The sequence below is a fragment of the Leuciscus leuciscus genome (assembly GCF_965113295.1).
Source record: "Leuciscus leuciscus genome assembly, chromosome: 1".
In the NCBI taxonomy this organism is placed as follows: Eukaryota; Metazoa; Chordata; class Actinopteri; order Cypriniformes; family Leuciscidae; genus Leuciscus; species Leuciscus leuciscus.
The window spans coordinates 40,897,288-40,913,813 of NC_138725.1; the positions used below are offsets into that span (position 1 = coordinate 40,897,288).

The window sequence follows — 16,526 nt, forward strand, 5'->3', positions numbered from 1 at the left end:
ACTTATAGTGTGGTGTGTTTCTTTGTATTTTTTAAATGTACAGTGTTTTTTTTTTGTTCTACTATGAGTTCTTTGGTTTTCTTAGTGTTGAGCAACAATTGGGAAACACTTTATTTTACAGTGTCCTTGTTACATATGTTACATGTACTTAACATAGTAATAACAGTAAATGATGCATAATTACATGCAACTAACCCTTAATCAAATCCTAATCCTACCCTAACCCTATAGTAAGTACATGTAGTTGCTTAATATTACTCAGTACTTAAATATATAATTACACTGTAACAATGACACCTTAAAATAAAGTGTAACCACAAGTTGTTATCAGTGCACCATGAAGCTATGCGGTCCACCTCCTCCCTGTAAACTTGACAATGATATCAGAACCATGTACAGGATAGCAGTCGTAAAACTGGATGACCAGTTGGGAATAGTTGGGAAGACCTCATCAGTGTCTTGATGAGGAAAGTTCGCGTCAGGAAGTAACCATAGCAACAGTAGGCTGCTTGTGCTTGCGCGTAAAAAATAAATATTGTTATAATTTCACACTTAACAAAGGGAAAACTGGAGGCGGCCAATACAAACCAGCACAGATTCGGCTACATAATAAGGAGCTTAAATTGTTATTATTGTTATTAAATGTCATCTTGTTGTGTTGTTGGGTGCAAGAATCGACGGAGTACAGGCTCCAATTTGAAATTTTATCGCATAATGTTTTCTAAATGATTAGTGATTATTTGTGAATCATCTATGATTGCTACATTGTTTTGATTGATTGTGACTAGACTTTTTGAAGAACCTGGTAAGAAAGTGTAATCAAATACATAGTTAAAAAATGAATATGCTGTATCTAGAATTTTTATTTCTAGAAAATATTCACATCATCAAAATTGCACCGTAATCACTCTTGTCGTCTTCTGTCTGGCCTTGGCTCTGGCTAGGCAGAACTGCGGATCGTAGGCTACCACACAAGTCTTGTACGTGACCATTTAGTACAGGCATATAAATATGTATATGCCCTCAGTTTCTCTTTACCGTCGGTTTCTCTATCAGGTAGGTGTAGAAGTCAGGCCACTCAACCGGAGGTAGCGTTAACGTTAATCCCGTCAGAACGTCCATCCATTGACTGAGCGTGTATGCCGGGTCAGCCAATCTGGTTCCGTCCATTAAAATTTACTTTTGCAAATAACAATCGCAGTCCTGGATAGTGAGTGACCTTGCACATTAAGATAAAATCGGATTTTCTCCAATCATTGTTAAAAAAACAAGCTAAAAAAACTTGCAAACTAACGTTAGTGAAGCGGCCAGAGGGATCGTTCTGCCACCACCTAAGCTCCGCCCACAAGTTAACGTCACCATGTTTACTAACTGAAAAGGGGTCTATAGATTTACATATCTCAGCTATGTATCTGACATTTGTATCAACGACGATTTGAGAAGACCCCAAAAGATGAGTTTGTTTTAAATATGTAGGGGTGTGGAATTCTCCGAAAGGAAAGCAACTGGTCTCGTGTTGTTGTATGCTAGTACTGATTGGCTGCATGCATCGTTTCCCTCTTCCGCATCCTTTCTAACCTCCCGATTTCTGCACGACAAAAAGTATATCCGTGCTGTCTTATAAACTAATACAGGTATGTGAAACTCACATCTGTACATGCATAAAATATGAGTGTTTATTAGCTGCTGCCTGCTAGATTATTTCGTTCTGACTGTGTTGTTGGTCAGTGACTTCCCTTCGATTTTAAATGTCACACTGACATTTTTTGTAAATATTTTTCAGTGTAGTTTCTTTTTGAAAGTCAATTTCTCTAGAGACAAATCTTAACTACTAAAAGATACAGTTGAATGAATAAACAATGACTAAATGGATACGTTTCACAATGTCACAGCAAAACAATTATGACAAAAAACAAAAAAAACAACCTGATACCAACCTGATATCAAGTAAAGTCTGACTTTGCCTGGTTCAAAACCAATGATAGCGAAAACAGGCATTTGATTTATTTAAATTATTAAGAATAAAGAATAATCAATATAAAAAGCAGCATGTTAATATTGTTGTTTTACATGTTTTGTCTTTTTAGCTAGTTTAAAGGGACTGAAGAAAAGCAATGGAACATCAGCGTAAGTTTTACATGAAAAAACTCTCCAACTTAATTGCACCATATTTGAAATAATATTGGCATATTAAATTCACTTTAATACCCTATGACCTAATTTTTTCTGGTTTTTTTTTTCTGGACTAATTTTTCACTGTCTTTTTTTTTTTTTACTGATGTTTTATACTCAGATGCTGAGTTTGTGGACACGCACTATGAAGCTCTCATTCAAAGAGTTACATCTGCGATGCCCATCGCTGATAAGATGTATGAAAACAAAAAGCTTACCTGGGGACAGTATTCAAAGATCACAAACGCAACAAAAAGGACCCAAATGACAGAGCTCTTAAAAGCTGTGAAATCTGGAGGACCTGCAGTAAAATCTGCTTTTTATGAAATACTGCAAGAAATCAAGCCTGATGTCATTCAAGAACTTGAAGGTATGAAGAAAATAACATATTTAAATCATATATAGCTTTATATTGGAACTCAACTTTAATTTTAAATGGATTTTCCAGGTTTATCCCCACAGACGGCCCATGACAAACGGATAACTGAGTCTCAGATTCAAAATGTAGCTTCAGAAAAGGGGCAAGATAAGACAGACACACCTGATGATGATATCATTAGGTGCAACCCATCCTCAATAAAATACAGAAGTAAAATAGAGGAGCTCCAGAAAGATTCCTCCAAGAAAAAAGTCAGTAACATCTACTTTTCTAGAAGTAATAATTACATTATTGGCTCTGGAGGAAGTGGCACAGTATATCTCGGCCTGAAGGAAGATGGCACTGAGGTGGCCATTAAACGAATAACCAAGGATCCACTGAATAGCAAAGACTTTGAACATGAACTGAAGCATCTACGAGATTTAAAGCTTGAGAGCAAGAACATCGTCAGGTATGTGGACTTAGCAGAGGATGAAGATTTTTATTATCTTGCGCTACAGCTTTGTGAATATGATATGGAGGACTACATGGAAAATCTTCATCTGCAGGAGCAAACGTTCAAAGAAAACGCTTTGAGGAAAATCATGAAGGAGATGCTTCTTGGCCTTCAAGTTCTTCACCGCGCTGGAGTGATACATCGTGACATAAAGCCTAGAAATGTTTTGATAGGTATCAAAAATAGGTTTTATGTACTATATCATAATTTAGTCTGTAACATTAACTTTATGTATATATAGAGAGAGAGACTGAGCGAGAGAGATAAAATCACAGATGACTGATAAACTCATATTTCAACAGATTCAGAAAACAATGCAAGGCTGGCCGACTTCGGCTTGAGTCGCAAACTGGAGGATGGCAGAAGCACAGTTCATACTGTAAGAGCTGGTACTCAAGGCTGGGAGGCGACCGAGATACTGAATCAGTCGGAAAAGAGTGGTTACAAAAAGAGCTCAGACATCCAGGTTTGTGAAATACCATGAATCAACTGCAGTCATGAGACTACTGAGAGTTCACCAAGCTAAGGGTGGATTGTGGTTTAATTTTTGCTGATGTTTAATGGGCAGAGTTAGTGTAAGCCTCTGCCAACAAGGTGGGCTATTTGCACTTAGTGTAAATAGACACTCTGTCAGATTATATTAATATTATCAAACTTAAAAGAAATTAACAGTAACTGAACTTGTGTCATTCTAAACCCATGTGACATTCTTTGTTCCATGGAACACAAAATATGAGTTTTTCTAAGTCCCCATTCACTTTCATTGTACAAAAAGGACGCAAAAGGAGTCGATATGACCAATGCTAGAGGATTAAACAATGAATCATGGTTAGTTAAATATATTTCAGTTCTCGCAGTTTATGCTAATAAAAATAGTTTGAAAACAAGCAGCTTTGTTGTAAATATAGCACAAGTAGGCCCTATTAGAAATATGGAAAATACATGGGGGTCAAAAAGGTTAACTTGCTGTTCTCTGACAATCTTACCTTCCTTTACTAGTTTGTCAGCCAATAACAACTTATTGTTCTGTTCCTTACTTAAAGATATTGTTAAAAAAAAAGTTCTCTATCAGCTCTTCCGGTTTATTTCTCACTGTCCCTTTAGTATGTGCTTCACAGTTTTCCCAATTTATTGCAGGTTGCTGGGATGTTGGTGTACTACATCCTCTCTGATGGGAAACATCCTTTTGGAGACATGGATCGTGAGGTGAACATCAAGAATGGGGAGTACTCTCTTGAACATGTACAAGAGATAGTGGCCAAGGATCTCGTTGAATGGATGATCAACAAAGAACCAGCAGAGAGACTGACCGTTGATGAGGTCCTACGACACCCTTTTTTCTGGGATGATTACAGGTAAATTATACGTGATGTTTGTAAAATGTTCTGGCGATTTTGACTTCTGCCATTCAGCTTTTATGTATCTTATTCCTCTTTTCATCTTTGTGGAAAGAACAATATTCCTCATAATATAAAACATAAATTCACTGTTGGTGATTGTGATGTCTGCCACCTACTTCTCTGGGATCAATCTTCTGCGTAGTCTTCATGTCTGGATTGCTCAGATTATTTCTTTAGTATATTTCCAGTTCTTCAGATGTTGTTCTCTCATGATACTCTGACAAAAACAGCCTTGAATGTCCTCTCTTATACTGAGTCACTGCCAGGACCTTGTTTTTGATTGTAGACTATTGTATCTAGCTGTGAGTCTGAGAATCTTCAAGGAATCGATCACCCAAATATGACAATTTTGCCATTATTTTCTCAACCTCATCTCATTCCAAACTATCAAGTGTGATACATTTTGTTCTGCTGCTGAACTTCCCTGCTCAATGCCTGCCTTTTATTTCCTTCAGAAAAGATGCAGTCCTCAGGAAGCTGGGTGATAGGCCTGAAATCCAGAACTACGAGTATTTAGCAAAACTGCGCAACCTCTACATAGAAAAGGAGCAGACAGAGGAAACAGAGGAAACAGCAACACTGACCATCTATGAGGCCTTCAGTGAACTTAAAATCGTGAATGAAAAGAAGTAAGGGTTATATATAAGTCCCCCTGTGGTGAAAATCAAGCTTTTAATGTTGTTTATATGTCTATGTGGTATTTTTATATGCTTTAAGACAAACCAAGTGTAAATTCATAAGTCAACACCATTGTATTTTCTGCTTAAAACTGCAAAGACAATCTCAAAATCGCGGTTTGAAATCGCTGGTGTTTCTGACGTCACAAACTACCTTGTAACCAATCAGGTCAACGTGTGATCGTCAACGAGTGGATCTCTGAGCTGGTGTAAGGCGGGGCTAATTTAGGGTTTTTTGGGGGTTTACAGCTGACACTCGGACCCTGAAGTTAGGCAAGTTGTGACCTTCCAGGTCGCAGATTTGGGTTCCTGGGTGCCAGCATGTCTCGAACAACAACTCAGTCAATCTCCAACAATGCTAGTGGTTCTGTAACCTGTAACCAAGAAGACTAACACACACACACCGACACACAGCTTTTCCAAGGTTAGATTTGGCCAGGCTCTAACTATAAACAGAGTATTCTCAAAACATCAAGATAATGCGTTCTTTCTCAAGGAGAGCTACATTTTAGTCTAAGTAAGGCTTTAACAAAGAAATGGTCCCTTAAACTATTGGCTTCAATGACCCCTATTTGTTTTAACACGTTTAAGACAATCACAAAACCAGTCCCTATTTCATTTCTGGAAGCCGGGATAAATAAGCAAGCACTGTTACTGCATTCAGATATCAAATACTGACATTAAAAAGAATACATGAAAAGAACATTTCAGTAATCACACTGGTAACTTCAATAACAAAGTAAAATATCCAGAGAAGTCATTCAACTCATGTGATATTTAGAAGGAAAATTATTGATTAATACCTTGATTATAATCACTCATTACATATACATTGAAGCAGCAGTGGATTCCAGTCCTCCCCCTACAAACCTCAGATGAACAACAATACATGGCATATTACACTGTCATGGTTTATTTAACAAAAAGCCATGTGTGATAAGTAAATTATTTAATTGCTTGTACCACCTTTAGCGGCAATAACTTGAAGAAATTAGTTTCTATATGACTTTATCAGTGTTTCACATAGTTATGGAGGAATTTTGTCCCACTCCTCTTTACAATGTTGCTTCTGTTCATTGAGGTTTGTGGGCATCCGTTTATGCACAGCTTTCTTTATTATGCCCTGATACGTAAAACATAGAATTTAAAAGGATGTACTTCCTTTATCACATGACATAAACATAGATACAAAACATAAATAAACATGCAACTCTTTGCTTGCTCATTTTTTTCCTTCAGGAGAAAGGACATCCTTGCTATAGTGGGAGAGGATTTAAAAAACCTTTGGAAGCTCTTCAAAACTGCAAAGGAGGCCACAGAGGGAAAAAACTTTTCTAATTGGAAATTGCAGGTGAGTAAAACTGTGAAACAACAAGACTCACCTAAACACAAGACGAGAGAACAACAGCTTTCCTCTCCTTGCTCTGCACATTATCTTGGTTCATTCAAGGCTGTGTTGGGACTACTAGTAATGTAGCACACTAGACCACTAATGCTGGTGTGTGTCTCATTTGCAGCTTTCAGAAATATGGACAGACATTAACAAGAAGCTTCCGGAGGACATATTTGGCCTGCTGCGTGTTTTGCGCAACAAACTGGTGCATGGGTACGTGAGACAAAAATGTTCATTCAGATCTCAGTTACATCTCTCTTCCTGTTTATCTTTGTGTCTGAAATGCTTCTGTTTTGATTTTAATTCACTCTATATTTTGTTTCTAACAGAAATGTCAGAAATGAATTTGAAGAGAACAACATTTTTGGTCTTTTCCCGGACTTCTTCATCAGTTTGCACAGAGTGGCTAAAGACTTAAACTGGGATTATTGAAGAAGCTGAGAGGACATTACGCCACAGCATGACAGAATGCTGTAACAGAAACCAGTTAATTTAAATTGTAGCCTAATAATATTTCACAGTTATACTGTTTTTACTGTATTTTTTATCAAATGCTGCCTTGGTGAGATTAAGAGACGACTTTCAAAAACATTAAAAAACCTTGATGTTTCTAAACGTTTGTAAATACACACACCATGGATTGTAAATTACACACACACACACGACGGAGTAGCGATGAAAGATGGAAAAAGTAACAGAATATTATAAAGTTAGGAAGAGCCAGGACATTTTTAAATATAGGCTTGACTCCGATTGTATTCGTCTGAAAAAAGTAGAATGTCATGCACACCTAGGATGACTTCAGGGTTAGTAAATCATGGGCTAATTTTATTTTTTGGGTGAACTATCCCTTTAATGTCATAATTTTTAGATACGCTTTATTACACAGATAATATAATTAAATTGATAAAAAAAAAAAAAAACTTAGATTTAAAGAATTATTAGTCCTCCAAACTTTGCTGTTTATGTTAATCAATGTTCATGCCAACCGCCGTAATATTAAGTAAGAATATAGTAAGAAGAAGAAGAACAAGAACAAGAAGATGAAGAAATGCCACACTCAAAATGGCGCCCTGGACTCTCCATCTTTCACACATTCACGTTCCTCTTCCGCCCTCCGTGCGCTGCCTGTCAAATGTGAAAAAAATCCCACCTGTCTAACGCAATTATCGCTGGATGACAAGTGGACTAGCACCGTCTGCTCATAAATCGTCGTGTACAGGTACGTAAAGCTTTTATCTGTTTATATGATATTATACCGGAGTCCTTTATTAGCTCCTGTACTTTTGGGTCAACTGCTATTCGTGTGCATGACTTGTGGCCAAGAACTGTGACGTTAATGCTTGTTTACAGAACAAGTGTCTGAGGATTTGTTTACCTACGTTAGACATTGACTGAAACTCTCCTAGCTTTAGTAGTATTGTGCAATCTGTCATTTAAAACACAATATCCTGTATGTTTTGTCTTGTCTTAAGTGTTTTAATTAGTTATTTCAGCATGGTATGACATAATAATTCTATAATTTGTATTATGATTATATTGTATGCTGCCATTTTGGGCAGTTCTCTCTTAAAATAGATATTAATTTGAAGGGGCCAACCTGGTAAAATAAAGAGTTAATATTAAAAATGCATAGAAATGATTAAGGCATTGTTGAATGTTTTGATACATGCATATATTGTAATGTATGATCTATGACATTTATGACATGCATTATTACTTTTACAGAGGCTCACTCATCATGGCATTAAGGAGTGCGAGTCGTCTGCTTGTGAACAGCCAGAGATGTCTCCTCTATACAGCTTCCAGATCACAGAAAACTGCTGCGGCTTCTCCATGGGGTCAGAACGGCAGTTTGCTGGATATATGTCTTTATAAGCACCTCTATGTTGTTCCAGACCTGTTTGGTTTTTATTATTATTATTGGAACACAAAAAGAATGTTGAAAAATTATACTCTCCATGTCTGTCAAGCTCAAAAAAAATCTAGCATAACAGTAATCCAAACCATTTTTGAGATATATGTCAATACTTCTGAAGCTATACAGTGTATTCATGTGATGAACAGACTGAGTCATTAATCAAATCAAATCATTCATGCAAATCATGATGCAATATAACGATTCTTTCAATAAAATGAACAGCATACAGGTTTGGAACAACATTAATAATTTTAATTTTGGGGTGAACTATCCCGTTAAATGTGGTCATTAGATATTTATTCCACAGCTCAAATACAGAATATAAGTCATGTTCTTCAAGCATGTCAATTTCCTTATCTGAATATTTATAATATTTGGTATGATTTAGTGATCAAGAAACATTTCTCATAATCAGAGTTGAAAATATTTCTTTGATGATAGAAAGTTCAAAAGAACAGATTTTTTCGATTCTTTTATAACATTATAAATATCTTTACTGTCACTTTTGATCAATTCAATGCATCATTTCTGAATAAAGTATTAAAAGATCTTAATGACCCCAAACTTTTGAATGGGAGTGAATTTCTAATGCATATTTCTATTCGCACATGCATAACATTGCAAAGATACACAAATGTAAAATTCTATTCTTCTTCTATCAGATGCAGAGAAGTCTGGTGAAAAGAAGCAAGTGAAAACACGTATGTTTACTTCTTCTGCAATATTTCCTGCTGTGAGCTTCTGAATATCTGCTGATCTCTGACCTGCGTGTTTGTTATATCCCGTCATATAAACCTCAGCTAAAGCGCAGTTCAACTGGCGTGATGCGCTGGAGCTGGAGGGTCTCCTGACGGAGGAGGAGGTCATGATTCGAGACTCGTTTCGCACTTACTGCCAGGAGAAACTCATGCCGCGTATCCTGATGGCCAACAGAAATGAAGGTGAGTGTATATTTATATCACAATGACAGCTTGTGGTTTACAACTGGACTTCTAAAAGGGGCTACGGGTTGTGGAGGGTGTTAGTTTCCTTTGATTGAAAGCTTTTTTAAACTAACAGCTCTTTGTTCTCCACCAGTTTTTCATCGTGAGATTGTGTCTGAGATGGGGGAACTGGGTGTTTTGGGCCCAACCATTAAAGGTATGCATAATATATCAGTCCCATATTGGTCAGCAGTCGATGTTAGAGTAAAGCTTGAAAATGATTATCAAATTGCAAAAGCTGTAATTTAAATGAATATATTCCCTGAACGTTTCGGAGGGAAGCGCTGCACTGTGTTTATTTATACACTATTTTCAGTGTCTCAGAGCGGCTCGGTTCGGCTCCACACAGAACTCCATCTCTGCATCTGCTCTGAGTTTGTGTCGTTATAATGTGCATTTGGGAACCCAAAGTGCGCAAACCATCTTCCCAAACTTTTAATAAAAAGCACCTATAACACTTTAAGGGCTCCCTGCGATTTTCGGTCAAAATTAAAGATTGATGGTTTAACTTTTGAAAATGAAATCAAATATTAGTATTTTAAAATGTAAATACTAAATTCTTAAATACAATTTTTATTTTATTTAGAATATTATTGTAATATTTCAATAGTAATATTTCTTATTGTTTCATATTTTCATTTACTAATAATAATCATGATAAAATTATTAATCGTTTAGTTATACTCGTATAGTTATACTGATGCACTATATACCGGTAATCACGAAATTGCCAAATTGTGCAGCCCTACAGACAAGCATAGCAAACCTGGAGGTTTTATTAATTTTTTTATTGCATTTTAAATTGCCATTGGAATTTTTATCAGAAAAATTGCAATTCGATTTGTATCCCCAAATTGTGCAGCCCTATATTAGAGATTTAAAATAAAAAATGCTTTCCGTCATCTAATGCCTAGTCAGGAAATAAAGAATGAATTGCTTGTTGAAAGTGTAATCGGTAATAGGTTTCATTTGTTAATACTAGCATTAGCTAACATTAACTAACAATGAGCAATATATTCTTACAGCATTTATTAATCTTTGTTAATGTTAGTTGTTCCATGTTCATTTTAGTTCAGAGTGCATTAACTAATGTTAACATACGACTTTCAATAAAAAAAAAATTATTTGCAAATGTTGACATTAACTAAGATAAATAAATGCTGTATAAGTAGTTTCTAATGTAGTTAACTAATGTTAACAAATGAAACCTTATTGCAAAGTGTTATGCAACCATATATACTTTTCTGTAACTCTCTCACACTCATGCACTCTTCCCTATCAAGGTTACGGCTGTGCTGGCACAAGTTACGTGGCGTACGGTCTCATCGCTCGCGAGGTGGAGCGAGTGGACAGCGGCTATCGCTCCGTCATGAGTGTGCAGTCCTCGCTGGTCATGCATCCCATCAACGCTTACGGCACAGAGGAACAGAAGCAGAAATACCTGCCCAGACTGGGTAAGGCTGCAAAACCAGAGAATGTGTCACAATGCAAAAAATCTTAATGGTTCACATTCTTTATCTTTTGATTATGAGCTGAAATATTGCTCATAAGAAGTTCATAACCATGCAGACATCATTGTCTGTGTCGCGCAGCACAAGGAGAGATTCTGGGTTGTTTTGGACTGACGGAGCCAAACCACGGCAGTGACCCGGGCGGCATGGAGACCAAAGCCAAGTACAACCCGTCCAGTCGCACCTTCACCCTCACCGGCTCCAAGACCTGGTGCGTCCAGCGCCGCTCTTATATAACGCAGGTTTAGAACAACAGTAAAGGTGAAGAAATCACAATCCGTCTGTACAAGTAACAGTCTGTGTCCACATGGTGGTGCCATAAGCCTTTTTTAAGGACTGCGTTCAGTTAATGGGACAGTTGCTGCCAGTGCCAGCCCAGAATGCAGCAGTTATGATGTGTTTTTATAGGCCATCCCTGAAGTTTGCATCACCCTGGTTCCCTTGGCAAAAAGCCAATAGGATTTTTTTCCACTGGCTTTTGGATTATTGTAGAAGATAAGCTCTGTGACCAACAAAAGATTATGATTCTTACACCTTTTGTTCATCATGATAATCTTTACACATTAACACAACTTTTATGAATTCTGAAGCCTATAAACAATCACCTGAAGTGAAAATCTAAAATTAGACTATGAACAAACTACACCACGGTCATTTGACTTCAACGTCGTCATCACTACGATTCCGACACATCTTTCAGTCTTTATTTAAAATCTACAAGTTGGAAAGTTTGAGTTAGAATAGTTTGTATAAACTCAACAAAGCTGTGAAAGTGGTGGACCAGTGAGAAGATGAGTTTTCCTGTTCGGTGTGATTACAATTTATGTCCCGACAACCATTATGTTTTAGCAAAAAAAAAAACGTTAAAATATCTTGAGCTTGTGTTAACCACACATCTTAACTTCAGGCATTTAACCAAAAAACTATTGACTTCCAGACGATGGAACAAGAAGTGCAAAAATGCTCAATTCCGGTTTTTAGGTCTCATTCCTGCAGCACTTATTTTGGAAAATTATCTAAATTATGGACAGGAAAAGTGATAAAGAGTCTCCATTCTCTCGCACAGGATTACGAACTCACCCGTGGCTGATATCTGTGTGGTTTGGGCCAAATGCGAGGACGGGAAGGTGCGTGGTTTCATCCTGGAGCGTGGCATGAAGGGTCTGTCCACCCCCAAGATCGAGGGCAAGTTTTCTCTGCGGGCTTCAGCCACCGGCATGATCATCATGGACGAGGTGGAAGTGCCAGAGGAAAACCTGCTGCCCAACGTATCAGGACTGGCGGTGAGTGAGACAGAAACTGCATGAGACATCATCAAGAAACACTGGCTCAGGGTTTATTGGCTTTTCTTTATTATTAGTAGGCATTGTAATAAATTCAATGCAAGATATAAAGTCTCTCACAATAATGAAGCACTGGCTTGAAGTTGGCATGAAACGGAAGTTGCGATAGTCTTTTCTTCCTATTGTGACGTATATCTGGGTGATAAGGCTTCTCAAACAAGCACCTAGTCAATGTATATGACATTTTGTATTATATATTTTTGTAGTGAATGTCAATGCTAATATAGCTGTGATTTCCTTCCTTGTTCACCAGGGTCCATTCGGGTGTCTGAATAACGCTCGCTATGGCATCGCTTGGGGAGCTCTGGGAGCCGCTGAGTTTTGTTTCCACGCCGCACGTCAGTACACACTGGACAGGTCAGAACACGTCTGCAATCTGCTCTCATTAATGAGTGACTGGATAATGAGAAACGTGTGAAAGTATTGTAAACTGTAAATGTTAGTCTAAGTAAATTTGCTTGCTTGCTTAGATTGGCTCTCCTTATAGTTCATGTCTATATGGTTCTTGCAGATGTTGTTTTCAGATTGTAACACAATGTTCCTGTAATGTTCTCTTTAGGATCCAGTTTGGAGTTCCTCTAGCCAGAAACCAGCTGATCCAGAAGAAGATGGCAGACATGTTGACTGAGATCACCATCGGCCTGCAGTCGTGTCTGCAGCTGGGCCGACTGATAGATGACAAAAAGTGAGGTTCATCTCTACGCTGCTCTAGTTTTTAGGATTTATAGACATGGACATCATTTTTGTGAGGATGCAGGATCCAAGTGTGGAACAGAGAAAGACAAATGTTTGGTGCAATTTGACACATTTCACAGGCTCATGGAAAACTTGGAAATATCAGAGTCATGGATATACAGTATATAGTGACCTAGTTTTAGTTTTACTCAAAATATTTAACTGACTTGGTAATTATGACTATTTTCCCTATAATCTGATTAACAAAAAATCTTCTCCAATAGTCAACAAAAGTCATGAAAATTCATTAGTCAAAAAGTTTTGTGAATTCTGGTTTAGAAGAGAAATATGGAAACATTTGGGTTAGATACTTCCCATTCCTTCACTGTAATTACATTTATTTTACTGTATCTTTGTTACATATGTTACATGTATTTACCATAGTAATAACAGTAAATTATGCATAATTATATGCAACTAACCCTCAACCAAATCCTAATCCTGCCTTAACCTTATAGTAAGTACATGTTATTAATATTACACAGTACTTAAATATATAATTACACTGTAACAATGACACCTTAAAATAAAGTGTAACCTTAATTTTTTTTAACAAAGTAAATGTGATTAGTAAATTATTTTTTAAAGGTCCAGTACTTTAACTTGAGACATTCTTTCATTTTTGAGTCACTTCAATATTTATCATTACAAAAATATCCCAGTGAAGTTTCCTGTCAAAATAGAGCTGCTTTGCAGCAAGTAAAGGCCATTTGAACTTTACTTCTAACTTTACAAAAACATACAATTTAATTTAAAATGTAAACCCCGTCTTGAAAGAATGATGTTAATATGTGAGAAAAATACCCCTCATAGATGTGTAACTGATCACATCCAAGCTAACGGTCTTTACTCTCTGATCTACGTTGACAGAGCGGCTCCAGAGATGATATCTATGCTGAAGAGGAACTCCTGTGGGAAAGCCCTGGATATCGCTAGACAGGCCCGAGATATGCTGGGAGGAAATGGCATCTCAGACGAGTATCACGTCATTCGTCACGTCCTGAACCTGGAAGCCGTCAACACTTACGAAGGTCAGAGAGAGTGAAGGAGATGTGAATAAAGTGAAAAGATCAGGCATTACGGAGAAACCCATGTGTAATCCCTGATTTAAACTTCCTGTTGTTGGTCACCGCACAGACGAGAGTTCCGTAATGCTTTGAGCTTTTAGGAAAGTGATCGGGATTACAAAGAAAGTTAGATATTTTTGGAGGACATCAGAAAGTGTGCATTAAAGCACTTTTTATATTATTTCCAGTTGGTTGCCTTGAGCCGCAACACACTTATTCAAAACAACATCCTTTCCCTTGTTCTTTTTTTTTAAAAGGAATAATACATAATTTCATAAACACTGCCACTGTAACCCCAAAAAAATTAGTCGCCATAAAGGTGGCTGTTTGTTAGTGCATAGTTTTACACTAAGTAAAGTACATAAATCATTTGCAATCATAAAGCGATCAAGTTTATTGGGATATTAAAGTGTTGCGATATTTTGTTTTCAATTTAAAGCATTTGGATTTATTCTGGGCTTTTTCTTGTTCACTGTTTTTTCCTAGCAAGATCTGGCAACACGAACGAGTCATCCATGCACACCAGTCATGTTTTTTCTAAGGCATGTTTATAAAAGCTACTTAAATGTGCCAATTGAACTAAGGCCTAATCCTTGCTTAATCTAAGCCCTGTCTGTGAAACCAGGCCTATTTTGGGCAATTTTGGATTTGATTTTCTAGCATTTTTTTTGTCCAAATAATATTGTAAAATATTTGGCCCTCCAGGAACTGAGTTTGACACTCCTGCTTTACAGTAAACTTAAACTTCTATTACTTTATAGCCCCTTTCACACAGAGATTCCAGAAAATACACTAATAATGTGTCTCGGGATCGTTTGACTTTGGTTCATTCACACTGCCAGAGATTTTCTGGAATCTGTGCGTGTTCACACACATCCTGTAAAGTCATATGGCATGTAATGTCTCCGCAGCGTCTTAAGTTGGCTTATGATCTGCGATTACTCTCTCGAGAAACCACGCTTGTGCATTTTTTTCTGATTTGATCATAAATCGCATTGCGTACTATTCCACTAATCTGGCGAACGATCTCAGCTTCAGCGTCATCGCTACGACACACCCCTTACGGCATTGGTCCTGCCTTTTGTTCACACAATGTGTTGCATTCCCGGACTGATCCAATAAATGTTACCAGGTCCTCGTCCCAGGATCGATCCCGGAACGTGTTTGTGTTTACACAGAAGGCACTCGATTACACTTTTACTTTTCAATCTGTATTCCAAAGCATTCATGAATTTCAAGCATTTAAGTTCAGAGCTATGCTCAAAAAGCGGGTGACAGTTAACAGGTTAAACTTGGTTCTTTTATGAAGTAAAGCTTGCACAACCAGATTGCACATTTAGATTTATGGCCATTAATGTGGATTAGCTCTTGATGTGAACACATTAACTTGATCAGCTTCGCTTATTAAGTGTCAGCGCAATATTTTTATCTTAAAACTGGAGGAAAAAAAGGTTATCCTAAAACTGTGGTTGGAACCAACTACCCCAGCTATGTCTATTTGCTGGACATTGCCCTTTTGGAGTGTACCACAGCTAAAGTGCACCACAGCTAAAGTGCATGGCGCCACCAGAAAGACAATACAATTTTGGTTGGACCTTATTGAGACTTTATCAAAAAGACTTTGAGATCCTTCTATATATTATTTTTGTCAATTTTATTTTAATTTCTTGTTATATTTTAATTTTATTTTATTTTATTTTATTTAGTCTTATGGATCTTGGGCATTGTTGTAAATATTTCTACACATAAAATGTTTCTTAAATAAAGAAGGTTATCTTTATTTTTCCAGAAAGATTCCAGAAAAACTTGGTATATAACCGGATATAATAATGAGCTAGTTCTGATGTACATACCATTGATTGAATTTTTTTCAAACACATTAATTATTGTTGTCTTTTGTAGGTACCCATGACATCCATGCCCTGATCCTGGGCAGAGCCATCACTGGACTGCAGTCCTTCACCGTGGACAAATGAGCTGCCGTCTCCCTACTGTACACATCATGTACACTGACTTCTGCTGCCTTTGACCTATTACCCATTCAGTTCCAGAACGCTTGTAGAGTTTGCTTCATTTACCATTACAACTTACTTAATCTTTAATAAATACAATATTCTCTGAATCTGGTTAAAACAAACACGTGATAGCAGTATTTCAGGTAACGAATGTGATAATTGAATGTCTGTAATTTATGTATGTAGTCTTTGTCAGAGATCTATTTTTCTATGTTCCTACTAGACCACAAGACTTTGAATGAAGGTTTGACCGCAGGTTTTAAGTAGATTTGTAAAGAAATGCACCAATGATCGCAAAAATGAAAAAGTGCATGTTTTTGTTTGTACATTGATGTATTATAAAAAAAAATCTCAAAGTGTTAGACCGTTTTGAACAAATTATATTTAATGCAGGTGAATAAAATGTAAAATATTATAGTGTTTCCCCTTTTGCT

At 37.0% G+C, this 16,526-nt stretch overlaps 2 protein-coding genes across 2 annotated transcripts; both read left to right on the forward strand.

The window, feature by feature from the left end:
• Positions 1–1,022: 1,022 nt before the first annotated feature.
• On the forward strand, positions 1,023–7,132 carry LOC309507101 (putative serine/threonine-protein kinase irlD). The gene is made up of 10 exons (XM_082181232.1): positions 1,023–1,634; positions 2,088–2,127; positions 2,294–2,542; positions 2,621–3,220; positions 3,350–3,513; positions 4,185–4,402; positions 4,903–5,076; positions 6,364–6,475; positions 6,642–6,730; positions 6,847–7,132. Exons 2-10 carry the CDS (start codon positions 2,115–2,117, stop codon positions 6,947–6,949), a joined length of 1,722 nt encoding a protein of 573 aa, XP_082037358.1. The 5' UTR covers positions 1,023–1,634; positions 2,088–2,114; the 3' UTR covers positions 6,950–7,132.
• Positions 7,133–7,605: 473 nt separating this feature from the next.
• gcdhb (glutaryl-CoA dehydrogenase b) lies at positions 7,606–16,507 on the forward strand. The gene is made up of 12 exons (XM_082181663.1): positions 7,606–7,739; positions 8,246–8,358; positions 9,101–9,139; positions 9,239–9,379; positions 9,516–9,578; positions 10,705–10,875; positions 11,014–11,143; positions 11,999–12,215; positions 12,529–12,632; positions 12,835–12,960; positions 13,881–14,041; positions 15,980–16,507. Exons 2-12 carry the CDS (start codon positions 8,259–8,261, stop codon positions 16,051–16,053), a joined length of 1,326 nt encoding a protein of 441 aa, XP_082037789.1. The 5' UTR covers positions 7,606–7,739; positions 8,246–8,258; the 3' UTR covers positions 16,054–16,507.
• The last annotated feature ends 19 nt before the right edge of the window (positions 16,508–16,526 follow it).

What these genes read in the sequence shown, in the direction of transcription:
- LOC309507101 (XM_082181232.1), top strand. An exon ending in AAAAGAGCTCAGACATCCAG is followed by an intron (nt 3,514 to 4,184) that starts GTTTGTGAAATA and finishes AATTTATTGCAG; the next exon opens with GTTGCTGGGATGTTGGTGTA. An exon ending in TTTTTCTGGGATGATTACAG is followed by an intron (nt 4,403 to 4,902) that starts GTAAATTATACG and finishes TATTTCCTTCAG; the next exon opens with AAAAGATGCAGTCCTCAGGA.
- gcdhb (XM_082181663.1), top strand. Translation starts at nt 8,259, where the DNA reads ATGGCATTAAGGAGTGCGAGTCGTCTGCTTGTGAACAGCCAGAGATGT. An exon ending in TGCTGCGGCTTCTCCATGGG is followed by an intron (nt 8,359 to 9,100) that starts GTCAGAACGGCA and finishes TTCTTCTATCAG; the next exon opens with ATGCAGAGAAGTCTGGTGAA. An exon ending in AAAGAAGCAAGTGAAAACAC is followed by an intron (nt 9,140 to 9,238) that starts GTATGTTTACTT and finishes TATAAACCTCAG; the next exon opens with CTAAAGCGCAGTTCAACTGG.